General features: G+C 36.4%; 1 protein-coding gene across 1 annotated transcript in view; it reads right to left on the bottom strand.

The window, feature by feature from the left end:
- LOC103506940 (neuroligin-4, X-linked-like) overlaps window positions 1-23,191 on the bottom strand; it is a 206,102-nt gene that overhangs the window by 59,406 nt on the left and 123,505 nt on the right. The window contains exons 3-4 of the mRNA XM_026821909.1: window positions 15,901-16,149; window positions 11,344-11,650 (exon numbers count right to left, since the gene is read on the bottom strand). Of these exons, the coding sequence (XP_026677710.1) occupies window positions 11,344-11,650; window positions 15,901-16,005 (412 nt within the window). The 5' untranslated portion in view covers window positions 16,006-16,149. The remainder of the gene's footprint in view (window positions 1-11,343; window positions 11,651-15,900; window positions 16,150-23,191) is intronic.

The following is a 23,191-nucleotide window of genomic DNA, read 5'->3' as shown; positions in this document are numbered from 1 at the left end:
AAGACCGGTTTTAGCGTCACCTGTGTTAAGCTACGCCGAACAAGGTCAAAAAATGGATGGGTGACTTCAGTGCTATATTGGTAGTTATTAGGAAACATTAAAACGAATAAAGGGAGAACGGGCTCTAGTCTTGATTTTAAATTATTACCATGAAAGTAAAATCAAATCAATAACAATAATAATAATAATAAACTGATTTTTAAACAAATTAGGTAGGTATATAGGTATTCTTTAACCACAATCGAATAAACTACGGGCTGAAAATTCCCGGAGGGACGGGCCCAGCTTGTTTAATTAGTTTTTGAAAAAGTCCTCCAGAAACGAACGGAGTAAACAATTGAAATTGAAAAGCTTTCTCCTGAAATTGAAAACAACTTAGATGTATTGTCTTCATTCTGAATTAATAATATGCAAGTTTCAATCAATAGATAGTGCTCAAGCATTCAAATAACTCAATGTTATAAAGTGCATAAAATGACTACAGAACTCCATTGTAAAGACCTACAGTCAAGTTGACAAAGTTTTTCAACCATGTAAAAGAAATGGTAATATTGGAAAATAATAAAATAAATAGTAATAATGACCCAAATTCCTATACCTACACCACTGACAACCGTCATTTTGGTCTCACGATTACGCCACTTTAAGTTTATTCGCATAGAATAATCATGTAAATTATTTAAAAAAATAATGATAATAATATTTTTAATTTCAAATTTACGTCTCCATCGGTTGAAAATTTCATTTTCATCATCATGAGAATGAGAAATATAAAAATAAAATTTAATAAACTACGTCATGACGGCACGGTCTTAACCAAAAGTTTCGTGTCGCATCCTTGTCACATTTGAAAGATACATACCAAATTTCAAGTCTCTAGCTCTTACCGGTCTCGAAGACAGATCATGTTGATGTACATAATGCTTGTTATGAGGAAGTACATGATCCAACAGCAGATACAAGTGGAAACTCATGTGCAGTTCAAGTAATTGAACTTGCTGGAAACGATGGTGATTCTTATCAGTCTTTAGACAGGTTAGTTTGATGTTTGATCCAACATTTGGCACTAAAAACTGACCATCGAAAATTTGACCCGATTACATTACTTTCCTTCCTATAGGATAAGGAAAGTAAAAAGGAGAAAAGTTAAACAAACTTAAGCTTATGTTTGTACTGCAACTCCAGTCTTAATGTTTGCTGTTTGCACTTAAAATCCGCTTCCTTCTTTTAAAGCTGACTAAGGGAAGAAACTTTTTTAGCAGACATCAAAGGTATCTTCTCTTTCCTTGTTAGAGGGGATTTCTGTTTGATGCGTTCAGAGATAAGTATGTAGATTCGTACTGTGTGTTTCAAAAAGGCCGGAAATAATGTTAGTTTGTTGTTAGTTGCACTTGAAATAATGAAATTTCAGCTTCCTTCTTTTAAGGCTGACTAACGACCCTAATACAAATAAGCTGAAGAAGTTTTTGAATATTCTTGTGGTTAGATTTAGATAATATTTTTTTTTTTAAGAGGTTTGACAGGGGGAACTGTAACTGCTATGGTCTTATTGTCCCAAAACTGAAGAGAGAAGGAAGATTTATTCATCACATTATCAGACAAGAGTATAACCATGAAGGTATGGTAGGTAGGTATACACTATACATCTTGGAATGTTATAACTATGTAGGTATGTTTAGTCAACAAAAAGATAATAACTCACTCCACATGCCCTGAGCACGAACATATTATAAAATAATTGGAAAACGAAACAATACAAATCAGAGAGACAATGGGCTGGATAGAAACATACAACACAGAATGAAGCTCGCTTGGGTAAATCTTTTGATTGGCTTTCATTTCCATATTATGTCTCTTCGTCATAGAGACACAGCTATACATATGTTTGTATAATATGTATACTTTTGTACCTATTTCTGTTATGTAAATTTTTGAAATCACCGTATTTGTTGATTTAGTCAGGTGGAACAAAATCATCCTGACAATTTTATCTAGGAAAAAATACTCTTATATCTTTCTCTCGTTCCAGGATAGCGGATATGGAAGGGTGTTAAAAAAGAGTGTTGTGAAATAAACATCTAAAGCTTCTTACGTTATAAATCTCTCGAAATTGAAAACCAAAATTCACATGTGCTGCTCGATATTCAAGAGTTGTGTTGAAGGATCATTTTTAATAATCTAGGTAGGTTTCGTTCTAGAAAAGGATTTTTTGAGAAGTTTTTCAAACACAAGAAGGAAAAGGAGAAAGAGGAGAAGCTGAATCTATGTTGTTGAGGCAGTGTGGACGGTTCAGTCGACATCGATTGACGGTCGGTTGAATATATGTGGACACACCTTTGAAGTCCTCGAAACTAGGAAATAGATCATCCTGGGACCGCGTGAGTAAAAGCAAGCTACCTAGGACCTACTATACGAAAAGGTACCCAAGGAATTACTAATTACACCTTGCACCTACTAATTGATTTCTCCTTCTGCTCCAATAATCTCAGGAGCATAGAATAGAATATTTCTCGGGAAATTCGCAGCAGAAAATTACACAATGGAAACAATATTGTGTTGATTTATGGCGCTTAATTACAGAGCATTCTCGTATTCCTCGTGTCTTATAGAATCGATAGCGAGATGTTAACTAGGTCAGGTATGAAAAAGGTTAATTATAGGTAGGTACTTTTCATGTAAATCTTCTCACTTATTCCTCAAGTAGATAAACACAACATGCAAGCTACTACTAATGTACAAAGTATGTTGCACAGAATTATGTTCCTATATATGTTATACTCTTTTGCCTACTCCCTACCCTATAGCATACAAACCTTGTTCTCCACTTCTTATACATAAATATATGTAGGTATAATATATTATGTAGCTCAATTTACATTCTTAATTTAGTCTAAAGAGGATTAGTATACGAACATTGGTAATCGTGAACTTGAGAATCAGAACTGTAGATTTTCTCAGAATACATTTTAAGCCTGGATAAGATAAGTCAGGCTGGATACCATCAGCACCCTTCGAAACCACTTGTCTGTGTAAGATGTACTTAGCCTCCTGAGAATTGAGGAATTCTTAGTTGGTTTCGCCGAAAAATCTGGCGAAACGGGTGGAAGAGCTTCGAGAACCCCACCAATTGAAAGAAAGCCATTGAAAAAGCCATATATGTATATACCCCAGCTTCAGTGCAGTGACACATTTCTATATATATGTACAGGGTGGTTCGTGATTTGCGAACCACGCTTATATCTCAGAAACGGCTGGGAATTAAGGAATGAAATAAAAGGCATCGTGTAGATGAAATTTTGATGATTAAAATGGCTTTTTTTAAATTTGCAATTTTTTTTGCAAAATGGCCCATTTTTTGCCAAATATAGGTCACTCTTATGGGAACCCCTATTTTTTATTTAATTTTTGGAATCAGCATAAAATTTTAATTGAAAAATTTTTCACTCGAAAAAATTTGCTCTACAAAAATTTGCACAAATCGCGATTTTGTGTGCGTCAGTGACCCCAGATTTGATGAACAACGCAGTTGGTCCTGAGTTAGAGCGAACAATGCGTTACTGTGTACAAAGAAATGGATCTCATTTTGAACAGCTTTTATAAATTTGTTTGTTGTTGTTGATTGTTGTTGAAATAGTTAAGTGAATAATACAAAAACTAAAGAAATAATTAAGAAATTGTTTTTCTTTCTCACAGTGTACAGAATTTTTGTAGAGCAAATTTTTTCGAGTGAATACATTTTTTCAATTAAAATTTTATGCTGATTCCAAAAATTAAATAAAAAATGGGGGTTCCCATAAGAGTGACCTATATTTGGCAAAAAATGGGCCGTTTTGCAAAAGAAATTGCAAATTTAAAAAAAGCCATTTTAATCATCAAAATTTCATCTACATGATGCCGTTTATTTCATTCCTTAATTCCTAGCCGTTTCTGAGATATAAGCGTGGTTCGCAAATCACGAACCACCCTGTATTCCCATGATTATTTGATTGAGAATAAAAGCAGAAAAATCTGGTGTGAACATCACACGACTTTCCTTATCCTATTGAATGATGCTTATTTGAGTGTTCTTTTACAATATCTCTAACCGTTTTGTCGCTGTGTAGCTGAAAACCGCCAAAAAACGGTCGAAATCTGTCCAAAAGCGGTCATAATACCGCCAAGCGCAGCAACCATCTTAACCAAACGTTTTGTTTTGCATCCTTTTGTCACATTTGTGAACTACATACCAAATTTCAAGTCTCTAGCTTGTACCATTCCCGAGATATTGTATTTGACATCTACATACCAAATTTCAAGTCTCTAGCTCTTACTGTTCTCGAGATATTTTGTTTACAGACAGACACGGACCAATGGCTGAAACTTTGGATTTAGGCTCTAGGGACCTCAAAACGTGTTTTGGCACTAAAAACTGACCATCGAAAATTTGACCCGATTACATTACTTTCCTTCCTATAGGATAAGGAAAGTAAAAAGGAGAAAAGTTAAACAAACTTAAGCTTATGTTTGTACTGCAACTCCAGTCTAACCCCCGTATGTATGAAATCTTAAGATAAACTTAAGTTTAACTTGAAATGAAAATCTTGCCAAATTTCATGAAATCTAGCCAGTTATCTCAAGAAATGACATGAAATTGGCAACATTGTTCGTCTTAAGTTAAACTTAAGTTTATCTTTAGATTTCATACATACGGGGTTTAATGTTTGCTGTTTGCACTTAAAATCCGCTTCCTTCTTTTAAAGCTGACTAAGGGAAGAAACTTTTTTAGCAGACATCAAAGGTATCTTCTCTTTCCTTGTTAGAGGGGATTTCTGTTTGATGCATTCAGAGATAAGTATGTAGATTCGTACTGTGTGTTTCAAAAAGGCCGGAAATAATGTTAGTTTGTTGTTAGTTGCACTTGAAATTTCAGCTTCCTTCTTTTAAGGCTGACTAACGACTCTAATACAAATAAGCTGAAGAAGTTTTTGAATATTCTTGTGGTTAGATTTAGATAATATTTTTTTTTTTTTTTAAGAGGTTTGACAGGGGGAACTGTAACTGCTATGGTCTTATTGTCCCGAAACTGAAGAGAGAAGGAAGATTTATTCATCACATTATCAGACAAGAGTATAACCATGAAGGTATGGTAGGTATACACTATACATCTTGGAATGTTATAACTATGTTGGTATGTTTAGTCAACAAAAAGATAATAACTCACTCCACATGCCCTGAACCTGTTTTCTAAGCTCCAAATTTTTGAAATCACCGTATTTGTTGATTTAGTCAGGTGGAACAAAATCATCCTGACAATTTTATCTAGGAAAAAATACTCTTATATTTTTCTCTCGTTCCAGGATAGCAGATATGGAAGGGTGTTAAAAAAGAGTGTTGTGAAATAAACATCTAAAGCTTCTTACGTTATAAATCTCTCGAAATTGAAAATCAAAATTCACATGTGCTGCTCGATTTTGAAGAGTTGTGTTGAAGGATCATTTTTAATAATCTAGGTAGGTTTCGTTCTAGAAAAGGATTTTTGAGAAGTTTTTCTAAACAAGAAGGAAAAGGAGAAAGAGGAGAAGCTGAATCTATGTTGTTGAGGCAGTGTGGCCGGTTGACTATAGGTATGTGGACACACCTATAAAATTCTCGAAACTAGGAAATAGATCATCTTGGGACCACACGAGTATTCGAAAAGCAAGCTACCTAGGATCTACTTCAAAAAAGTACCCAAGGAATTACTAATTGCACCTTGCACCTACTAATTGATTTCTCCTTCTGCTCCAATAATCTCAGGATAATAGAATGGAATATTTCTCGGGAAATTCGCAGCAGAAAATTACACAATGGAAACAATATTGTGTTGATTTATGACGCTTAATTACAGAGCATCCTCGTATTCCTCGTGTCTTATAGAATCGATAGCGAGATGTTAACTAGGTCAGGTATGAAAAAGGTCTGTGTGGGAGAACACAGACACAGGTTAAGTGTCATTGGCATGATTCGAGAGCTTCTTTGGTGTTTTTTGCTGTCTCCAACACCTTTTCCTCTTCCTCCAACACGTTTTATTTGTGGTACTTTTATGTGGATGGTCCAATTGCCACTGCCACATGTTATAATACTGGGTGAAATGGATTGGATATTTTATCCATCCGTTACTGACGCTAGCAGAAAAAGTTCAACTAGTGCCCGGAAAAGACTTCTCACTCCAGCAGTGAGAAAAGGAGAGAGAGGGGGAGTGGTAGAGGGAGAGAGAGAGCACTGGGAATTTCCAACCCCAGTAAACTTTTGCTTCGTACCTATACATAATGCTATTGAAATTGCCTACATGTTCCAAGTTACCTGCGTATACATCAGATATTTACCTATTCCTGCAGGTACATACATATTTCCTACGCCTGTTACACTCATTTATTTACATCTATTTATGCAAAGTAAACGGTTTGCAAAGTAACTCAGGTACATACATATTTCCTACGCCTGTTACACTCATTTATTTACATCTATTTATGCAAAGTAAACGGTTTGCAAAGTAACTTTTTTTACTAGGGATATATCAAATAATCATGAGAGAGGAAACAGCGAGAGTTAGCCCCAACTCTCCTCGTTAAATGAAATGAGGGTGTTTTTCCCCCGCTCAAGATTGGAGAAATTACTCCAATGGGTATGTTGTTAGACGATATTGAAACCCTATAAGCCTATAACCCATATTTACCTTGACACTGTGAAATATTCAGCAAGTTATTTCGAGTCTGATACATAGGTACATTTATGTAGTTGGGTTTGTATTGTCTTTTGCTGAGAGCTGAAATTAATATTATCTCACTTTACAGACAAGTGGCCCCGTTTCCTAATACGTTATGTTAAGAGTTCTACAATTTTCTGAATGTGTGTCCATAGTCGATCGACCACGAGGCAGTGTGGACGGTTCAGTCGACATCAATCGACGGCCGGTCGACTATGTGTGGACACACCTAGAGAATGGCATAATATTTTCTCTAGCAATAACCTTTTTTCGGCAAAATATAATTGTGAGCAACGGGCCCTCGAGTGTTCAATCCGGATTCGAGAAGATCAAATTAAAAGTCAATAAAGTTCTCCAGACTTCTCAATCGCAATAAAAGAAATAAATCCGTATGATGAGCTGATAAAACAGCTCCTCGCTGATATACTTTCACTATTACCGGGGCGAAATTTATTGTAGAGAATTAGAAAATAGTTTTCTCGGGGAAAGAAAATGAAATAAAGAAGCAAACTCCCAATAGTCTCCAGTGGATGCGAGAAAATTTAGAGGGTATTTTCGAGATAAGCGTTGCCAATTTTTTTTTTTTTTTTTTTAAAATTGGCCGCCAAATTTAAAAAAAGGGGGTGGGGCCTTGTGTACCTTCGTACTAATTGAAAGTACAAAACCATTGCTTATGTTTCAGTTTAGGTTCTTAAATGGCATTCACATTTAGGGATGCTAGTTTGTCGGTAGATCTGCTTGTCCAAAGTGTCTCTGTTTTGACTCGCTCCTGCAACGAGCTGTGTTTTTAACCCTACATACTTGTACATAATGTAACCAACTGTCAATCATCAGTACCTGTTTTCAACTCCTATTTTATGTACCCTAGGTATAAATGTACTTAGGTATCTAGTACATCATAACTGCATCATGATAGTCATTAACTTCATGCTTGCACTGACGAAAGTTGTTTTGGAAAGTTGAAATCTGGGACAAAGATTGAATATCATGTAATATAATAGGATAGGATGCAGCTTTTCTTTTGACTTTTCTTATTCTGGGTTTGGTACCGGGACCATGTAGGTCAGGGGACTATTCATGTTCCAGGAATAGAGCTGGAAAATCAAGTCTGTCTAGACAGGGATTTTTACCTTTTTTTCTCTCTCAGAGAATCCAATTTCTTTGTTTTTCCAAGTTTCCTCGTATTTTAATTTTTGAAAAAAAAAATTAATACGTTTCTCTAACTAACTTGTTAGAGTCGAGGAACACGAAAAGAAAATTCAATTTGGAAATGTTTGATTTTTTTTTTTTTTTTTTTTTTTTTTTTTTTTTTTTGGTATTATTTGTTCTGGAATGAATTTATTTGAAACACATGTTCGTAGATAATGTAGATAGATTCTACAGAGAGAACATGAGGTTCAGTTAGTTTTGGTTTCATTCATTTGAAAAACAAATACCTCAAAGATCTTCCGTTTTCTTTCAAGAATCTCTGACTTTCAATGATTTCATATTGAGTTCCAAAAACTCCTCACCATCATGACTTCTTGTATTTTCTTCTTTGGTGTGGTTTCCTCATCAGCCACTATTATGTGCCTCAGTTAATACCTCCGCGCTTGTACGTCTCCTTAAATTCCGTTTATAGGTTTGAAGTGAAGTATGGACCATGATGAAGAGAAAATTTTACAAGTACTAATTTATAAACTCCTCACCATCATGACTTCTTGTATTTTCTTCTTTGGTGTGGTTTCCTCATCAGCCACTATTATGTGCCTCAGTTAATACCTCCACGCTTGTACGTCTCCTTAAATTCCGTTGATAGGTTTGAAGTGAAGTATGGACCATGATGAAGAGAAAATTTTACAAGTACTAATTTACAAAAAATAATGATAATAATATTTTTAATTTCAAATTTACGTCTCCATCGGTTGAAAATTTCATTTTCATCATCATGAGAATGAGAAATTTAAAAATAAAATTTAATAAACTACGTCATGACGGCATATCTACTTTCAGGGTTGGAAATTGAAGTTGACTCGCTGCTAGATAAAATTTTCTAGCTGTCCTTCATATGTGAGAATGCACAATGCAATATTGTCTTCAAATTTTAATCCTATTTGAATTTAAGACAGCCAGGTTTCTGTAATGAAATATGTAATTTGGGCCTAAAACATTTACATAGGATGACGGCATATCTACTTTCAGGGTTGGAAATTGAAGTTGACTCGCTGCTAGATAAAATTTTCTAGCTGTCCTTCATATGTGAGAATGCACAATGCAATATTGTCTTCAAATTTTAATCCTATTTGAATTTAAGACAGCCAGGTTTTTGTAATGAAATATGTAATTTGGGCCTAAAACATTTACATAGGTATGCATTTTTTATGTTTTAGGTAGCTAGGTTCAACATTTCTACTTTCAGGGTTGGAAATTGAAGTTGACTCCCTGCTAGATGAAATTTTCTAGCTGTCCTTCATATATGTGAGAATGCACAATGCAATATTGTCTTCAAATTTTAATCCTATTTGAATTTAAGACATCCAGGTTTCTGTAATGAAATATGTAATTTGGGCCTAAAATATTTACATAGGTATGCATTTTTTATGTTTTAGGTAGCTAGGTTCAACATTATACCTAAAAACATAGTAAGAGCTGAAACGCTATATTGAAAATTCAAATGGAACACACATGAAGACTAAAATCATGTTTTTGTGAGTATTTGGGGGTGCAATTTAGATTTAGGTTTAACTAAATAAATGGGGAAAAGGGAAAACCCACTTATCAAATTTTAAATGAAGATCCAACAAAGAATACGGAAACCTGTGAAATCTTCAAGCTGTAGGATGCGTGATTAAGGGAAAACCCACTTATCAAATTTTAAATGAAGATCCAACAAAGAAGACGGAAACCTGTGAAATCTTCAAGCTGTAGGATGCGTGATGTAATATCGAATTGAAATTCATGTTTCGCAGATTCTACCACTTTGTGTCAATGTCATTTTTCATGAATAATTCAGTCGATATTTTTTTTCTACTTTCTCATGAATATATTGTCAGATCATACTGCATAAGTACTGGGTCATAAATAATCATGTCACCAATGTTTGACGACACAAATAGTGATTTATTCATAAAGGTCTGAATAATGTGAATATGTCGTGAAGTCACTTTTTTTTGACATTAATGCAGCAATATTCATATTTTTCAAATATATTGTGTACCTAAAATGGTACAGATGTCTTGTAATGCTTTTTTTTGACATTAATGCAGCAATATTCATATTTTTCAAATATATTGTGTACCTAAAATGGTACAGATGTCTTGTAATGCATGCACAAATTCATAAAGGTCTGAATAATGTGAATATGTCGTGAAGTCACTTTTTTTTTGACATTAATGCAGCAATATTCATATTTTTCAAATATACGAGTATTGTGTACCTAAAATGGTACAGATGTCTTGTAGTGCATGCACATTGCACATAATATTATAGTGTGCATCCCTAACTATAAATACCTAGATGTACATAGTTCGGTTTGTTGTATCAGAGAGTTAGATCAAGATTTATGTTTCAAGCTGAATCCCATGTACAGATATTAAAGCCATAACTTTTTACCAGACTTTCCATCTTCTGTTCTAGAGATAAACGTTGAATTTAGATATTTCACTGGCGGAGAGACAGAAAAGCCGAGAAAAATAATTGTCTTTTATGCTCTCATTTATTTCTTTTTACGAGTAAAACAAAGAATGAGGGGAAAAATTTGATAAGATTTACTGAAGAAAAGATAAAATATAATAAGAATCAGAGAAGAAAAACGGAAAGAGAAAGGAAAACAGTAGAAAACAATGTGCGTTGGAAACAAGGAAACATTTTTGGGAACAATAATGTCAAAAGAAATGAAGACGTCTCAACTCTCTAGAGTTGAGCTGAAAAATTATGTGACTTAATAAGAGAGAAAAGTTTCTGTATAATTGAAATGAAAGAAGAAGCCAAGAAGTTTCCTTCTACAAAAGAGTAAGAACCTAAGAACTCAGAAGTTAAGCATACAACACACTCTTTGTGTTTCGGTTTTCACCACATGGTTTGAAAGTTACATTTTCTTCAAGATCATTGTGTTTATGTTTTATTCATTATTACAATGAGCTGTAAGACCTCTCTCCCTCCAACAGAATCCAGCTTATTAAGTAGGTAGGTACTAATTGGCAGGAATCAGGAACTTTCGAACTTTTGTAATTTATGAATCATCATTCAATTAATGACGTTACTTCTATGACTTACATAATTATACACATATTAAAATACAAGAAGGATGAAACTTACCACTTCCACCCTCCAACAGAATCCAGCTTATTAAGTAGGTAGGTACTAATTGGCAGGAATCAGGAACTTTCGAACTTTTGTAATTTATGAATCATCGACATTTTCTTCAAGATCATTGTGTTTATGTTTTATTCATTATTACAATGAACTGTAAGACCTCTCTCCCTCCAACAGAATCCAGCTTAAAGTAGGTAGGTACTAATTGGCAGGAATCAGGAACTTTCGAACTTTTGTAATTTATGAATCATCCTTCAATGAATGACGTTACTTCTATGACTTACATAATTATACACATAATAAAATACAAGAAGGATGAAACTTACCACTTCCGGGAACGTAGATGTTGAGATGCAGACAGTCCTCGGAATAGTTGCCCAGGTACGGCTCCATCCGCAGAAGTTGCTGGTATCGGCCCACAGGCATGTGCTGCAATGCCGCCGTCTTGTTGGACAGGTCCGGGAATTTCTGCGGACATACAGGACCCAGAGCGTCGGCCAGGCGTGTCCCGGTCCAGTTCAGGGGCGGATTGGCAGGGGCATAGCGGAGTTGACCCACGGGTGGCGCGGCGTACGGAACGCCCAGGAAAGCTTCGACCGGCTCCAGGTGTCTTGAATTTGGTTCTAAAATAATCTGAAATCCGGTAGAGAAAGATACTGTATTACCCATCTGTAATAAAAATAAATAAAGTATCTTTATGGGAAAAAAAAAAATCAAATATATGAGACCTTATTTAGACTGCAGGTGTGAGGTGCCTGGGATGATTTTGAAATTTACGATGGAACAAATAAACATTCACGACTCTATTGAACTTACAAATTAATGGCCTTACCAGTACCCTGTATCAATAATGTAGAGGCGCTATATTTATGTATCCGAAAAATACACACTCACAAGAGACTTTATTCTCTCCCCTCCTCCTCCTCGGTATTTACCCCTTTCCCCCTCTCTTTAACTCGTAAGTATGGAAGGGCACTTAGGTATTTACGCTAGTTTAGGCGGGTTTACAAAAACAAGCCTTACTAGTTATTAAAATGAAATTACGAAATTTAGTCCAGTCAATCAAGAAATGGCTTAGCTGCTTCGAAAAGGAATTGTCTCAAATTGCTGCAACATTAGCTTAATTATTTTGATATTTGTCGAGTGCTGTTGGCATTGCAATATTGACGATTATGGGTATGTTATATCGTGTGTCATAGAGTATTAGGTAATTTATTATGGGCAGAGTAAAATAGTGATCTTAATAGAGTATAAATTATCTACCCTCAAATTTAATTTCGTGAGAATCAAGAAACAAGAACGTGGATAACTGGGGAAAATTTGATTTTCCTAAATATCTTTCATAAGAGTTAGAGGTCTTCAAAGTAGGTAATAAAATCACGTTCCTAAAAGCATCCAACCTTTGGCAAACCATTTTCATGCCATCTGACTGTCTCCTTTGACTGGACTATAAAGCAAGGTTTTGTTCTCGAGAAACTAGACCAGGAGAAAGAGGAGATATACGACGAAAATGTACAAAAGGAACTAATTCGCCAAGTAACAAATTCCTTGAAAATTTTATACGAGCTAGACAAAACTTGAGTGGAAAAGGTAAGTGAATTACTTGGCGTACAGAACTGCCGGACGGCTTGAATCTCAAGTTGTTTACATTAAATTTACCTTCTCTTGAATATACATAACTTAGCAAACTTCACCCCGGTGGTGGGGGGAAAAGGCTTTATGTATGGTGGTTTTAATTAGAGCTCGGTAATTTCACTTGGATATAGCACATTAGGATTGAGCCCATTTATGTGCAGGTATTTCAAGATAACCTGAAACTTTAGCGTCTTGTACTCATGTTTTATCAAATGCACAAACAAACCCTACATTCTCTACAAGTTGTTGTTAAAGGGCCATTTCTCACGTCAAGTGGTGATGTTCGCTAGCTTTTTTTTTTTGTTTGATTGAGGTTTAACTTCACTTTATAAAGTGACGGGGGTTTTAGTACTTGAAGTTCAAAGCTCACCCAGTTTGAGTGAGACCGGAAAAAGCCAGCAGCATAAGATTACCCATACAAACGAGCAACGTCTAGTCGTAGTCGTATAGCTGGTTTTGTTTATTACAGACTTTCTAACCTATTTCTGTTAGTCCTGGCCATAATTTCCACTAGATCGCAGAACCAATAATCGTCATGAGCTTTTTCATGGAAAGATTTGAATTTGACTTCTTTTTACAGAGAGAGGTCATTTCTGTACTAATCGTATTTCATTTCAATACATGGATTTGGATATTCCTTCTATTCTGCTCAAGCTAAAGTACTCCGTACACCTAGGAGTAATTTTCCTTTTAAGTAAAGATCCTTTATCCTTATGAGTTTGTTGTTGATGAAGCTCTGACTTTGAATTTTTGCCCTTTTTCCCTATATCAATATCGTAAGAAGTAAAGATCCTTTATCCTTATGAGTTTGTTGTTGATGAAGCTCTGACTTTGAATTTTTGCCCTTTTTCCCTATATCAATATCGTAACTACCTATATTTATTTATGTGCACAGCTCGAAGATACTTCAAGGAATATTAATTAAAAATCAAATATATGTATGTACCTATATACATATATTTTACCTATCAACCTGTATTTTGTCGCTTATGTAACTACCTATATTTATTTATGTGCACAGCTCGAAGATACTTCAAGGAATATTAATTAAAAATCAAATATATGTATGTACCTATATATATTTTACCTATCAACCTGTATTTTGTCGCTTATTAATGTCTTTTGAAGAGCAGGTTTCCCAATAGGAACCCAAGGATTCTAAGGAACCACGATGGAGCGTGAAGGTAATACGAGTATTTTCAAGTTTCATTATACATAATTCGGGCTTTCATCAAACGATGAAAAGAGATGAAACGAGGAGAGAAATCCTAGTATGATTTTCTCTCGCACTCTCTCTCTCTCTCTTTCTACATATTTACATACTTACAATATGGCTTTACTTGGAATTTCAGGTTAATAAAAATTCACATTTAATGCGTTCAATTTTTTTATGCCGGTGGGGGCGGGGAGGAAGTAGCTCTCTCTCTCTCTCTCTCTCTCTCTCTCTCTCTCTCTCTCTCTCTCTCTCTCTCTCTCTCTCTCTCTCTCTACATATTACATATTACATACTTACAATATGGCTTTACTTAGAATTTCAGGTTAATAAAAATTCACATTTAATGCGTTCAATTTTTTTTATGCCGGTGGGGGCGGGGGAAAATTCGGGCTTTCATCAAACGATGAAAAGAGATGAAACGAGGAGAGAAATCCTAGTATGATTTTCTCTCGCACTCTCTCTCTCTCTCTCTCTCTCTTTCTACATATTTACATACTTACAATATGGCTTTACTTAGAATTTCAGGTTAATAAAAATTCACATTTAATGCGTTCAATTTTTTTATGCCGGTGGGGGCGGGGGAAGGGGAAGTAGTGTAACCAAAGTGGACCAAACTTAACTAATAAGTCGGGAAAGCTTGTTTGTTATTATTCCATCTTGGTTGCCCTAAAGCTTCAAGATGTTGGTCAAAATGTTGATGCACCCTCGTAAACTTTACACATAGTCGACGCCTTCGATCGATCGTCGATTGAAGAGTTGAATCTATGTTGTCCAGGCAGTGTACGGTTTCAGTCTACATCGATCGAGCCGATTGAAGGCGTCAACTAGGTATGTGTGGACACAGCTTTAAATATTATTATTATTTTAAAAGATGAGTGTTTCACCGCCGTTTTTATTTCGTAGCAATGAAACAACTGCTACATTAGACGCATGCCCATTTCGTAGTTTGCCTCTCATCAGATGGTTGAGAAGACACAGAATACTTCCCATTTAGGTGCTGGGTCAACACGAGAACACCTTCCATCTTGGTTGCCCTAAAGCTTCAAGATGTTGGTCAAAATGTTGATGCACCCTCGTAAACTTTACACATAGTCGACGCCTTCGATTGAAGAGTTGAATCTATGTTGTCCAGGCAGTGTACGGTTTCAGTTTACATCGATCGAGCCGATTGAAGGCGTCAACTAGGTATGTGTGGACACAGCTTTAAATATTATTATTATAAAAGATGAGTGTTTCACCGCCGTTTTTATTTCGTAGCAATGAAACAAGTGCTACATTAGACGCATGCCCATTTCGTAGTATGCCTCTCATCAGATGGGTGAGAAGACACAGAATACTTCCCATTTAGGTGCTGGGTCAACACGAGAAAGTAACTCACTTGAGGGTGCATCAACATTTTGACTAACATCTTGAATATTCTGATAGATTTTGACGTGACTTTGTGAAGATTCATCTTGAAAAGAAGAACACCATAACTGTGAAGAGTAAAAATTACTGGTGTTCTTCTTTAACATCTTAAAGCTTTAGGGCACCCAAGATGAATAGAATACATAGAATAGAATATAAATATTATTATTATTTTAAAAGATGAGTGTTTCGCCGCCGTTTTTATTTCGTAGCAATGAAACAACTGCTACATTAGACGCATGCCCATTCCGTAGTATGCCTCTCATCAGATGGGTGAGAAGACACAGAAGAATACTTCCCATTTAGGTGCTGGGTCAACACGAGAACACCAAAGTAACTCACTTGAGGGTGCATCAACATTTTGACTAACATCTTGAATATTCTGATAGATTTTGACGTGACTTTGTGAAGATTCATCTTGAAAAGAAGAACACCATAACTGTGAAGAGTAAAAATTACTAGTGTTCTTCTTTAACATCTTAAAGCTTTAGGGCACCCAAGATGAATAGAATACATAGAATAGAATCTACCTTGTTTATCCTGCTCGAATGAGACTAAAAAGTCCTTTTGCCCCTTTACAAGATGGAATAATAACAAACAAGAAGTCTCTCCCCTGACAACTTACCCCACGGATAGCACCGGAGCTGATTTCGACAATTCTCGAACTGTATCGTGGCGCTGCGGAGACCAGGGCTAACAGAAGTAGTGCAGCAATCAGGCATGGCCTCATGCTTGTTAACTGAAGGGGGGGCTTCGTGCCCTAACCCCCCTACGCCCTTCTTTGGGCGCCATTGTTTATCTCATAACAACTGGGTGGTAGAACACGGGCAGCTCAATCAGGGATGGATAGCGTGGGTGGAGACCAGGATGCAGGCTGCAACAAAAGAAAGGAATTACATTACTTCCTATCTCATAACAACTGGGTGGTAGAACACGGGCAGCTCAATCAGGGATGGATAGCGTGGGTGGTGACCAGGATGCAGGCTGCAACAGAAGAAAGGAATTACATTACTTCTTATCTCATAACAACTGGGTGGTAGAACACGGGCAGCTCAATCAGGGATGGATAGCGTGGGTGGTGACCAGGATGCAGGCTGCAACAGAGGAAAGGAATTACATTACTTCCCTTCGAAGAAATTACATTACTTCCCTTCCCATCGGATAAGAAAGGGAAATTTTCTGTAGTTACACGAGTAGAGATTTTTTACAATTTTAAACTGTAGCACAAAAAAAGTCCCCCATGCTCATTAGACCAGAAAAAATGGAATTTCTTCAGAGCCTGCTGAACAATTTGTGATAATGTTGGATTAGGTAGGTATTTTTGAGTAAAAATACATTTTTTGAAGATTGCAGTAGCTGATGTTGTTGTGAGGCAAAACTGGATCATCTACAATTTTTTTATGTTCCTCCATTTTAATATGAGACTTTCCATGTTTTTTTCATGCGACTAGGTACCCCAAGTCATGTTTCATCTTCACAAGGTTCAAAACTTTCGGAAAAAAAGTCTCATCAAAATTTTGCGTTTCTTGAAGAAACAAAATTCATAAAATAAATTGTTTCCTGCTCATGTGTGTACACTGTACATGTTTAATGTGCCTCTTTCCATGAACACTTTGAAGACTGCTTACACCTAATATTTTTTGTAAATAATAAATCCGTCCAAAAAATTCGTTATTAGATGTACCTACATCATCCTATGTGTGTGTGCATACTTTGACGATAGAAAAAGGTGGATCTAAAACCCCCCTGGAAATACCCCATACAACTCACCTGAAAATACCAAAAGATCTCTCGTTTCTTTCCACATCTCCCCTTGGCAAAGGGAAGAAAAGTCAACGGACTAAGAATCAGCATAATAAAGGGTACAAATATGTGTGAATGAATGTACCTGAAGTAACTGGGTAGATGTATACCTATACCTATGTAGAAACAGGATTGTAACATATGCATAGTGTATAAAGTAGGGGTCCCTAAACTTGTATTATGCCCTGTCGTCCTCAAACTCTTTGTAATACGTCCCTTTCTATTAAAATGAAGGCCTAATAATATCGCACAAGCCTAATAATATCGCTGTGTGTTTACAACTTTATACACAGCAAGTCCCGGGAAATTCTCTTGCGGAAGCCAGCAGCTAGCTCAATATTGATTGCCAGTAGATTTCTTTTCACATCTCCCCTTGGCAAAGGGAAGAAAAGTCAACGGACTAACAATCAGCATAATAAAGGGTACAAATATGTGTGAATGAATGTACCTGAAGTAACTGTGAAGATGTATACCTATACCTATGTAGAAACAGGATTGTAACATATGCATAGTGCATACCGTATAAAGTAGGGGTCCCTAAACTTGTATTATGCTTATGCCCTGTCGTCCTCAAACTCTTTGTAATACGTCCCCTTCTATTAAAATGAAGGCCTAATAATATCGCACAAGCCTAATAATATCGCTGTGTGTTTACAACTTTACACACAGCAAGTCACGGGAAATTCTCTTGTGGAAGCCAGCTAGCTCAATATTGATTGCCAACTACCCTAAGATTTGCCTCCCTGTCTTCATGTCCTCAAGAGGTGCGCGCCCCAATTTGGGAACCCCTATAAAGGTAGAAGACATCAAGTGCGAGGAGAGAAAGATCGTATGGTGCCGGTATAGTGCCCTATATCCCCTATTTCCCTAGGGGTACTAAGAGAGAAATGTTATTAGGATTTTATATTTTCCCACGGGTTCTTATACGAATTTCAATTTGTGAAATTCCATGACACAAGTACATACATATGTACATAATGATGACAAATGTATGTTATAGTGGCAACATAATCTACTTGCTACTTGTCACGATGTAGTTCATATAAATGTGTATGCACAATTTGTACATAAGTATACGTAAGAGTGAAGTAACATACATAATATGTAGGTATGAGGAAATAATAAGGACGAAGGGTGTGCTATTTGAAGGAATACTGGAATCGTTCTTTTTCTACCCACGTTTTTACCTTTCTGGTAGCGTTAGTTTACATATCATTTACCGAAGTTTTCAAATCAAAAGCTCAAAATTGTGTAGGAGCTCAAGCGACTTTCTGCGACAAAAAATTGTGCAATTTTTACTTCCCTATTTCCATTTCCCATCTCAGACCATCTCGTCCACAAATGAGCAACAAGTTCTCCATGAGAATACCTATAACAACGTAATAACCTAATAAATAATATAATAATCCCGTAGGTATATCATTACATCCAACTGTCCAGACTGCAATATGGATCACACTAGCACGATAGCAATAAATACATCTCAGTGTTGTGCAATTTTTACTTCCCTATTTCCATTTCCCATCTCAGACCATCTCGTCCACAAATGAGCAACAAGTTCTCCATGAGAATACCTAACAACGTAATAACCTAATAAATAATAAAATAATCCCGTATATCATTATATCCAACTGTCCAGACTGCAATATGGATCACACTAGCACGATAGCAACAACAATAAATACAACTCAGTCCCGGATATGGGGGAGTATAACACACCCATGAAAAATAACATAACAAAAGATCAGACAAAAGAAAATAATGGTTTAGAAAGCTTCGAGGAAAGATACAGGGGGGAGAAGGGAGGGTCGAGAGGAAATGGAGGGAAAGAAAACGAGGGAAAAGAGAGAAAACGGGGAAAAACCAACGGATTTCCGTTCTCAGAGAGATGATTTCCTTGCATTTTGCTAAACATTTTCCACCCGGGTAAGGATAGGGTTATTCAATATCTCCTTTATTATTTTTCCCACCCCCCCCCGGCCCAAACCTCGGATATTTTATATACAAATTTGATTTCCCCTCTCCTCCTCCTCCTCCTCTTTACCGTCTATCCTGACTCCGGTTCATGTTTCTGACTGATGTATTAGAGCTTGAGGTGTTAAATAACGAGGTTAAAAAAAGCTTTGACATAAATACTTACGAATACCTATCGGTTGCTCTCGGAAGTAATAATCCTAATAGGTTATGATATCTGAACTCTAAAATTCTACGTATACCTACATCATAAATTTAGATATCTCCATAGATGTTATTTAGAATTTCAGGTACTTATCCTTCGTAAAGAAAGAAGTTGTAAGAACAGCTACAGCTAACAGTAAAACACATTAGCATTTAGCATACCTACTTCAATCTAGGGAAAACTGAGCACATAAAAGACAAAACCAAAGTTAAAGGGATTGCATAAATTCATTGGAAGCGCCAATATTACGTAAGTTCTAATGGGGATTCTTAAATGCATGAAATGCATTACGTACGAGGTACTCGTATATCGCAATAACACTGTAATTGGAAACTTTTCTTCTAGAATGGTGGAGTCCGGGGAAAGTTGCATACGTTTGTCTCCCATTGAAACCAAACCACCCTTCTCGTTGAGATAATATTTGAACAAAAAGTATTTCTTCAACTTTGCAAAACTTTAAATCTTGTGGTGGCTCTTTGTGTCTCTCATCTCCACTCCCAGTCATTCTAAGCTGATTAGGACAATTCGGATGAAAATGTGCAGACGCTCCAAACCAGACCCAGCAGTTTAATCCGGGAATGAATGTTTTAGCTGAACGACACAACACACCTGGTTCAAAAATCGAACATCAGTGTTCTAATCTAGAGTGGTTAGCGCCCTTTGACTATAGTGTAAGTAGATATCATGGGTAAACACTAGAGGAGATCCTATTACTCTAACCGTGCAAAGTGACGAGGCCAAATTTAAAGAAGTACGATTGGCCGATTTTTTTTTCCATCATAATTATTTTTCTCTCCACCCCCCTCTTAGTCCCCTCCGAAATAATCACGCTTCGTGATGCTGAAAAAGCATATAAAATATCCACTGGTCCATTTTTTCCCCCCTTGAACGAAACCTATTGAACTCTGACCTCAAACTCCATTCATTGGCACATAGTCAAATGCTTTGTGTGCATCCACTGATTAAAAAACACTCCTGAGAGTTCCCTGCATTTTGTAACAATCCCGCTTCACGACTAACTCATTCGGGGTAACGGTTAACTTTAATAACACCGTTTTCATTAACCCTCATCTCTTTTGCCTTTCATACCTTTCATCATTCAAGCTCCCTTAAACCTAAACTTTCCCCTAATTTTTTTTTCTTCCTTTTTACATTCGGAATAATTAAAGTTTCTTTAGAACCTCTTGAGTTTCTATTTTATTTTCCAGTTAAGAAAACTGCTGACTTTCATCTTTCATTCTGTGGGCTTTGATGTAAGGGCATCTGGAATAGGGTAGGAATTGTTTTGTTTGTACTTGCTACTAACATTACTTTAAACAGTACTTTCAGACCTTTCATAAATAGATAATTAGGCATAGGTAAGGGCTCAAGCAGAGAGTGCTTTACTTTTTTTCTATTTTATTATTATTATTTCAAGCTCCAAGTTTTTTATGATTTTGTTATTCAATTTCCAATTCCCTTTATGTAATGCTTCTTTTAATGAGTCCATTGTTTTTGTTCTTTTTGAAAAAGTCCCGTTATTTTAGTTAGTTTGTTAGTTGAAATTCTCAACTTCTCCCTAACTAGATAGATAATATCTATTACTAAAAGTATTATCAAGTTTTTCCTCCCTTCAATGTCTAGACGACTATTCAATACTTATAATAGATCAGTTGCGCTTACTTGGGTGATGTTTCAAAGTCATAGGTAGAACAGGAAAAATGAGGGCCAACGGGATCTTTCGTTTTCTTCTACGACTTCTAGATACAGAGATAACCTTTAGGCGCTTTAACACTGATAAATGACAGGTCGTTCGCGCCGATTCCACACTGCGATTATATTTTAGTATACAGGTTCAGTTTTTTCAAATCGGATAACAGGGAGTCGACGCTCTCGACGTCATCTGACAGAGCAGGAGGTGTTGGGAGAGAGAGACTCGGATATGGCGGTGGAGGGCGCAGGTGAGAATGTGTTCCACAGAGAGAGTATCACGTCACGGCATACGCTCCCGTAGGCGATGACGTCATAATTCATGACTCCCGCTTCATTCGTTGGTGCGCAAGCGTTTCTCCGCATTTCGACGTGAAATCTGACGTCACAACTCTTTGAATTTTTTCGTTAGAAGAGAGTATCTCGCCACACCTACAGGTAGACGGAGGGGTACGTTTGAATAGATGGCCATGAGTTGCCCGAGTGTGGCCGATTCTCATCCGGCATATCACGACCTCTTCACATCTGTTCTGCCTATCACAGGAAGGCCAGGGACCAATGATGGGCTTTATAGATTTCAGTTTATTAGAGTTGGGAATACTGGACCATGAATTTTGCCAAAGATCTATTGTCAGATTACAGATGAATGGTTTGAAATCTTCTGGAGAGCACAGTTTAAGAGCAATGATGGGCTTTATAGATTTCAGTTTATTAGAGTTGGGAATACTGGACCATGAATTTTGCCAAAGATCTATTGTCAGATTACAGATTTGTTCTTTTTGAAAAAGTCCCGTTATTTTAGTTAGTTTGTTAGTTGAAATTCTCAACTTCTCCCTAACTAGATAGATAATATCTATTAGTAAAAGTATTATCAAGCTTTTCCTCCCATCAATGTCTAGACGACTATTCAATACTTATAATAGATCAGTTGCGCTTACTTGGGTGATGTTTCAAAGTCATAGAACAGGAAAAATGAGGGCCAACGGGATTTTTCGTTTTCTTCTACGACTTCTAGATACAGAGATAACACCGATAAATCGTAAAGTTTGACGTCACGACATATGCTCCCGTAGGCGATGACGTCATAATTCATGACTCCCGCTTCGCGGTAAATCGTAAACTTTGACGTCACGGCATACGCTCCCGTAGGCGATGACGTCATAATTCATGACTCCCGCTTCGTTCGTTGGTGCGCAAGCGTTTCTGCGCATTTTGACGTGAAATCTGACGTCACAACTCTTTGAATTTTTTTGTTAGAACGGCAATTGAAAATTGAATTTTCGACCTTATAAAGTTACTTTTTCGGAGTTTTGACCTCAGATTTGGATTTTTCACAACTTTTTACGTAGGAATTGACCTTTTATTAATAATATTTTCTCAATTGCAACTCCTCCTTTATTATGCAGTTTCTTTTCTGGGTAAGTGTATAACCATACGTAGTTTTGTTTAGGTACGTCAAATATAAAATTGATGGAAACTTAAAATAAATAGGGTACCTATACGTAACTTTCTTATTATACTCGTGGCTACCTACCGATGTACCTACTATTTCATTTGAGTACATATTTATGAGGGTACCTAGGGACGTCACGGCATACGCTCCCGTAGGCGATGACGTCATAATTCATGACTCCCGCTTCGTTCGTTGGTGCGCAAGCGTTTCTGCGCATTCTGACGTGAAATCTGACGTCACAACTCTTTGAACTTTTTCATTAGAACAGCAATTGAAAATTGAATTTTCGACCTTATAAAGTTACTTTTTCGGAGTTTTGACCTCAGATTTGGATTTTTCACAACTTTTTACGTAGGAATTGACCTTTCATTAATAATATTTTCTCAATTGCAACTCCTCCATTATTAAATTATTATGCAGTTTTTTTCTGGTAAGTGTATCACCATACGTAGTTATGTCTAGTTGTCTAGGTACGTCAAATATAAAATTGGAAACTTAAAATACCTACATAGGGTATACGTAACTTTCTTATTATACTCGTGGCTACCTACCGAATACTACCGATGTACCTACTATTTCATTTGAGTACATATTTATGAGGGTACCTATAGGTAGTAGGTAAGTGTTACCTGTCTTACGGTTTCATATTCATAACTTTCTGATACTTTACCTACTCGTACATTGGTATGCTACCTCCTACCTGTTGGTTATAGCGGTAAGAGCTAGCAACTTGAAATTTGGTATGTAGCTGTCAAATGTGACAAGGATGCGACACGAAACTTTTGGTTAAGT

This window comes from Diaphorina citri, unplaced genomic scaffold (assembly GCF_000475195.1).
Source record: "Diaphorina citri unplaced genomic scaffold, Diaci psyllid genome assembly version 1.1 scaffold275, whole genome shotgun sequence".
Classification (NCBI taxonomy): domain Eukaryota; kingdom Metazoa; phylum Arthropoda; class Insecta; order Hemiptera; family Psyllidae; genus Diaphorina; species Diaphorina citri.
This window is presented reverse-complemented; position numbering and strand designations above follow the sequence as displayed.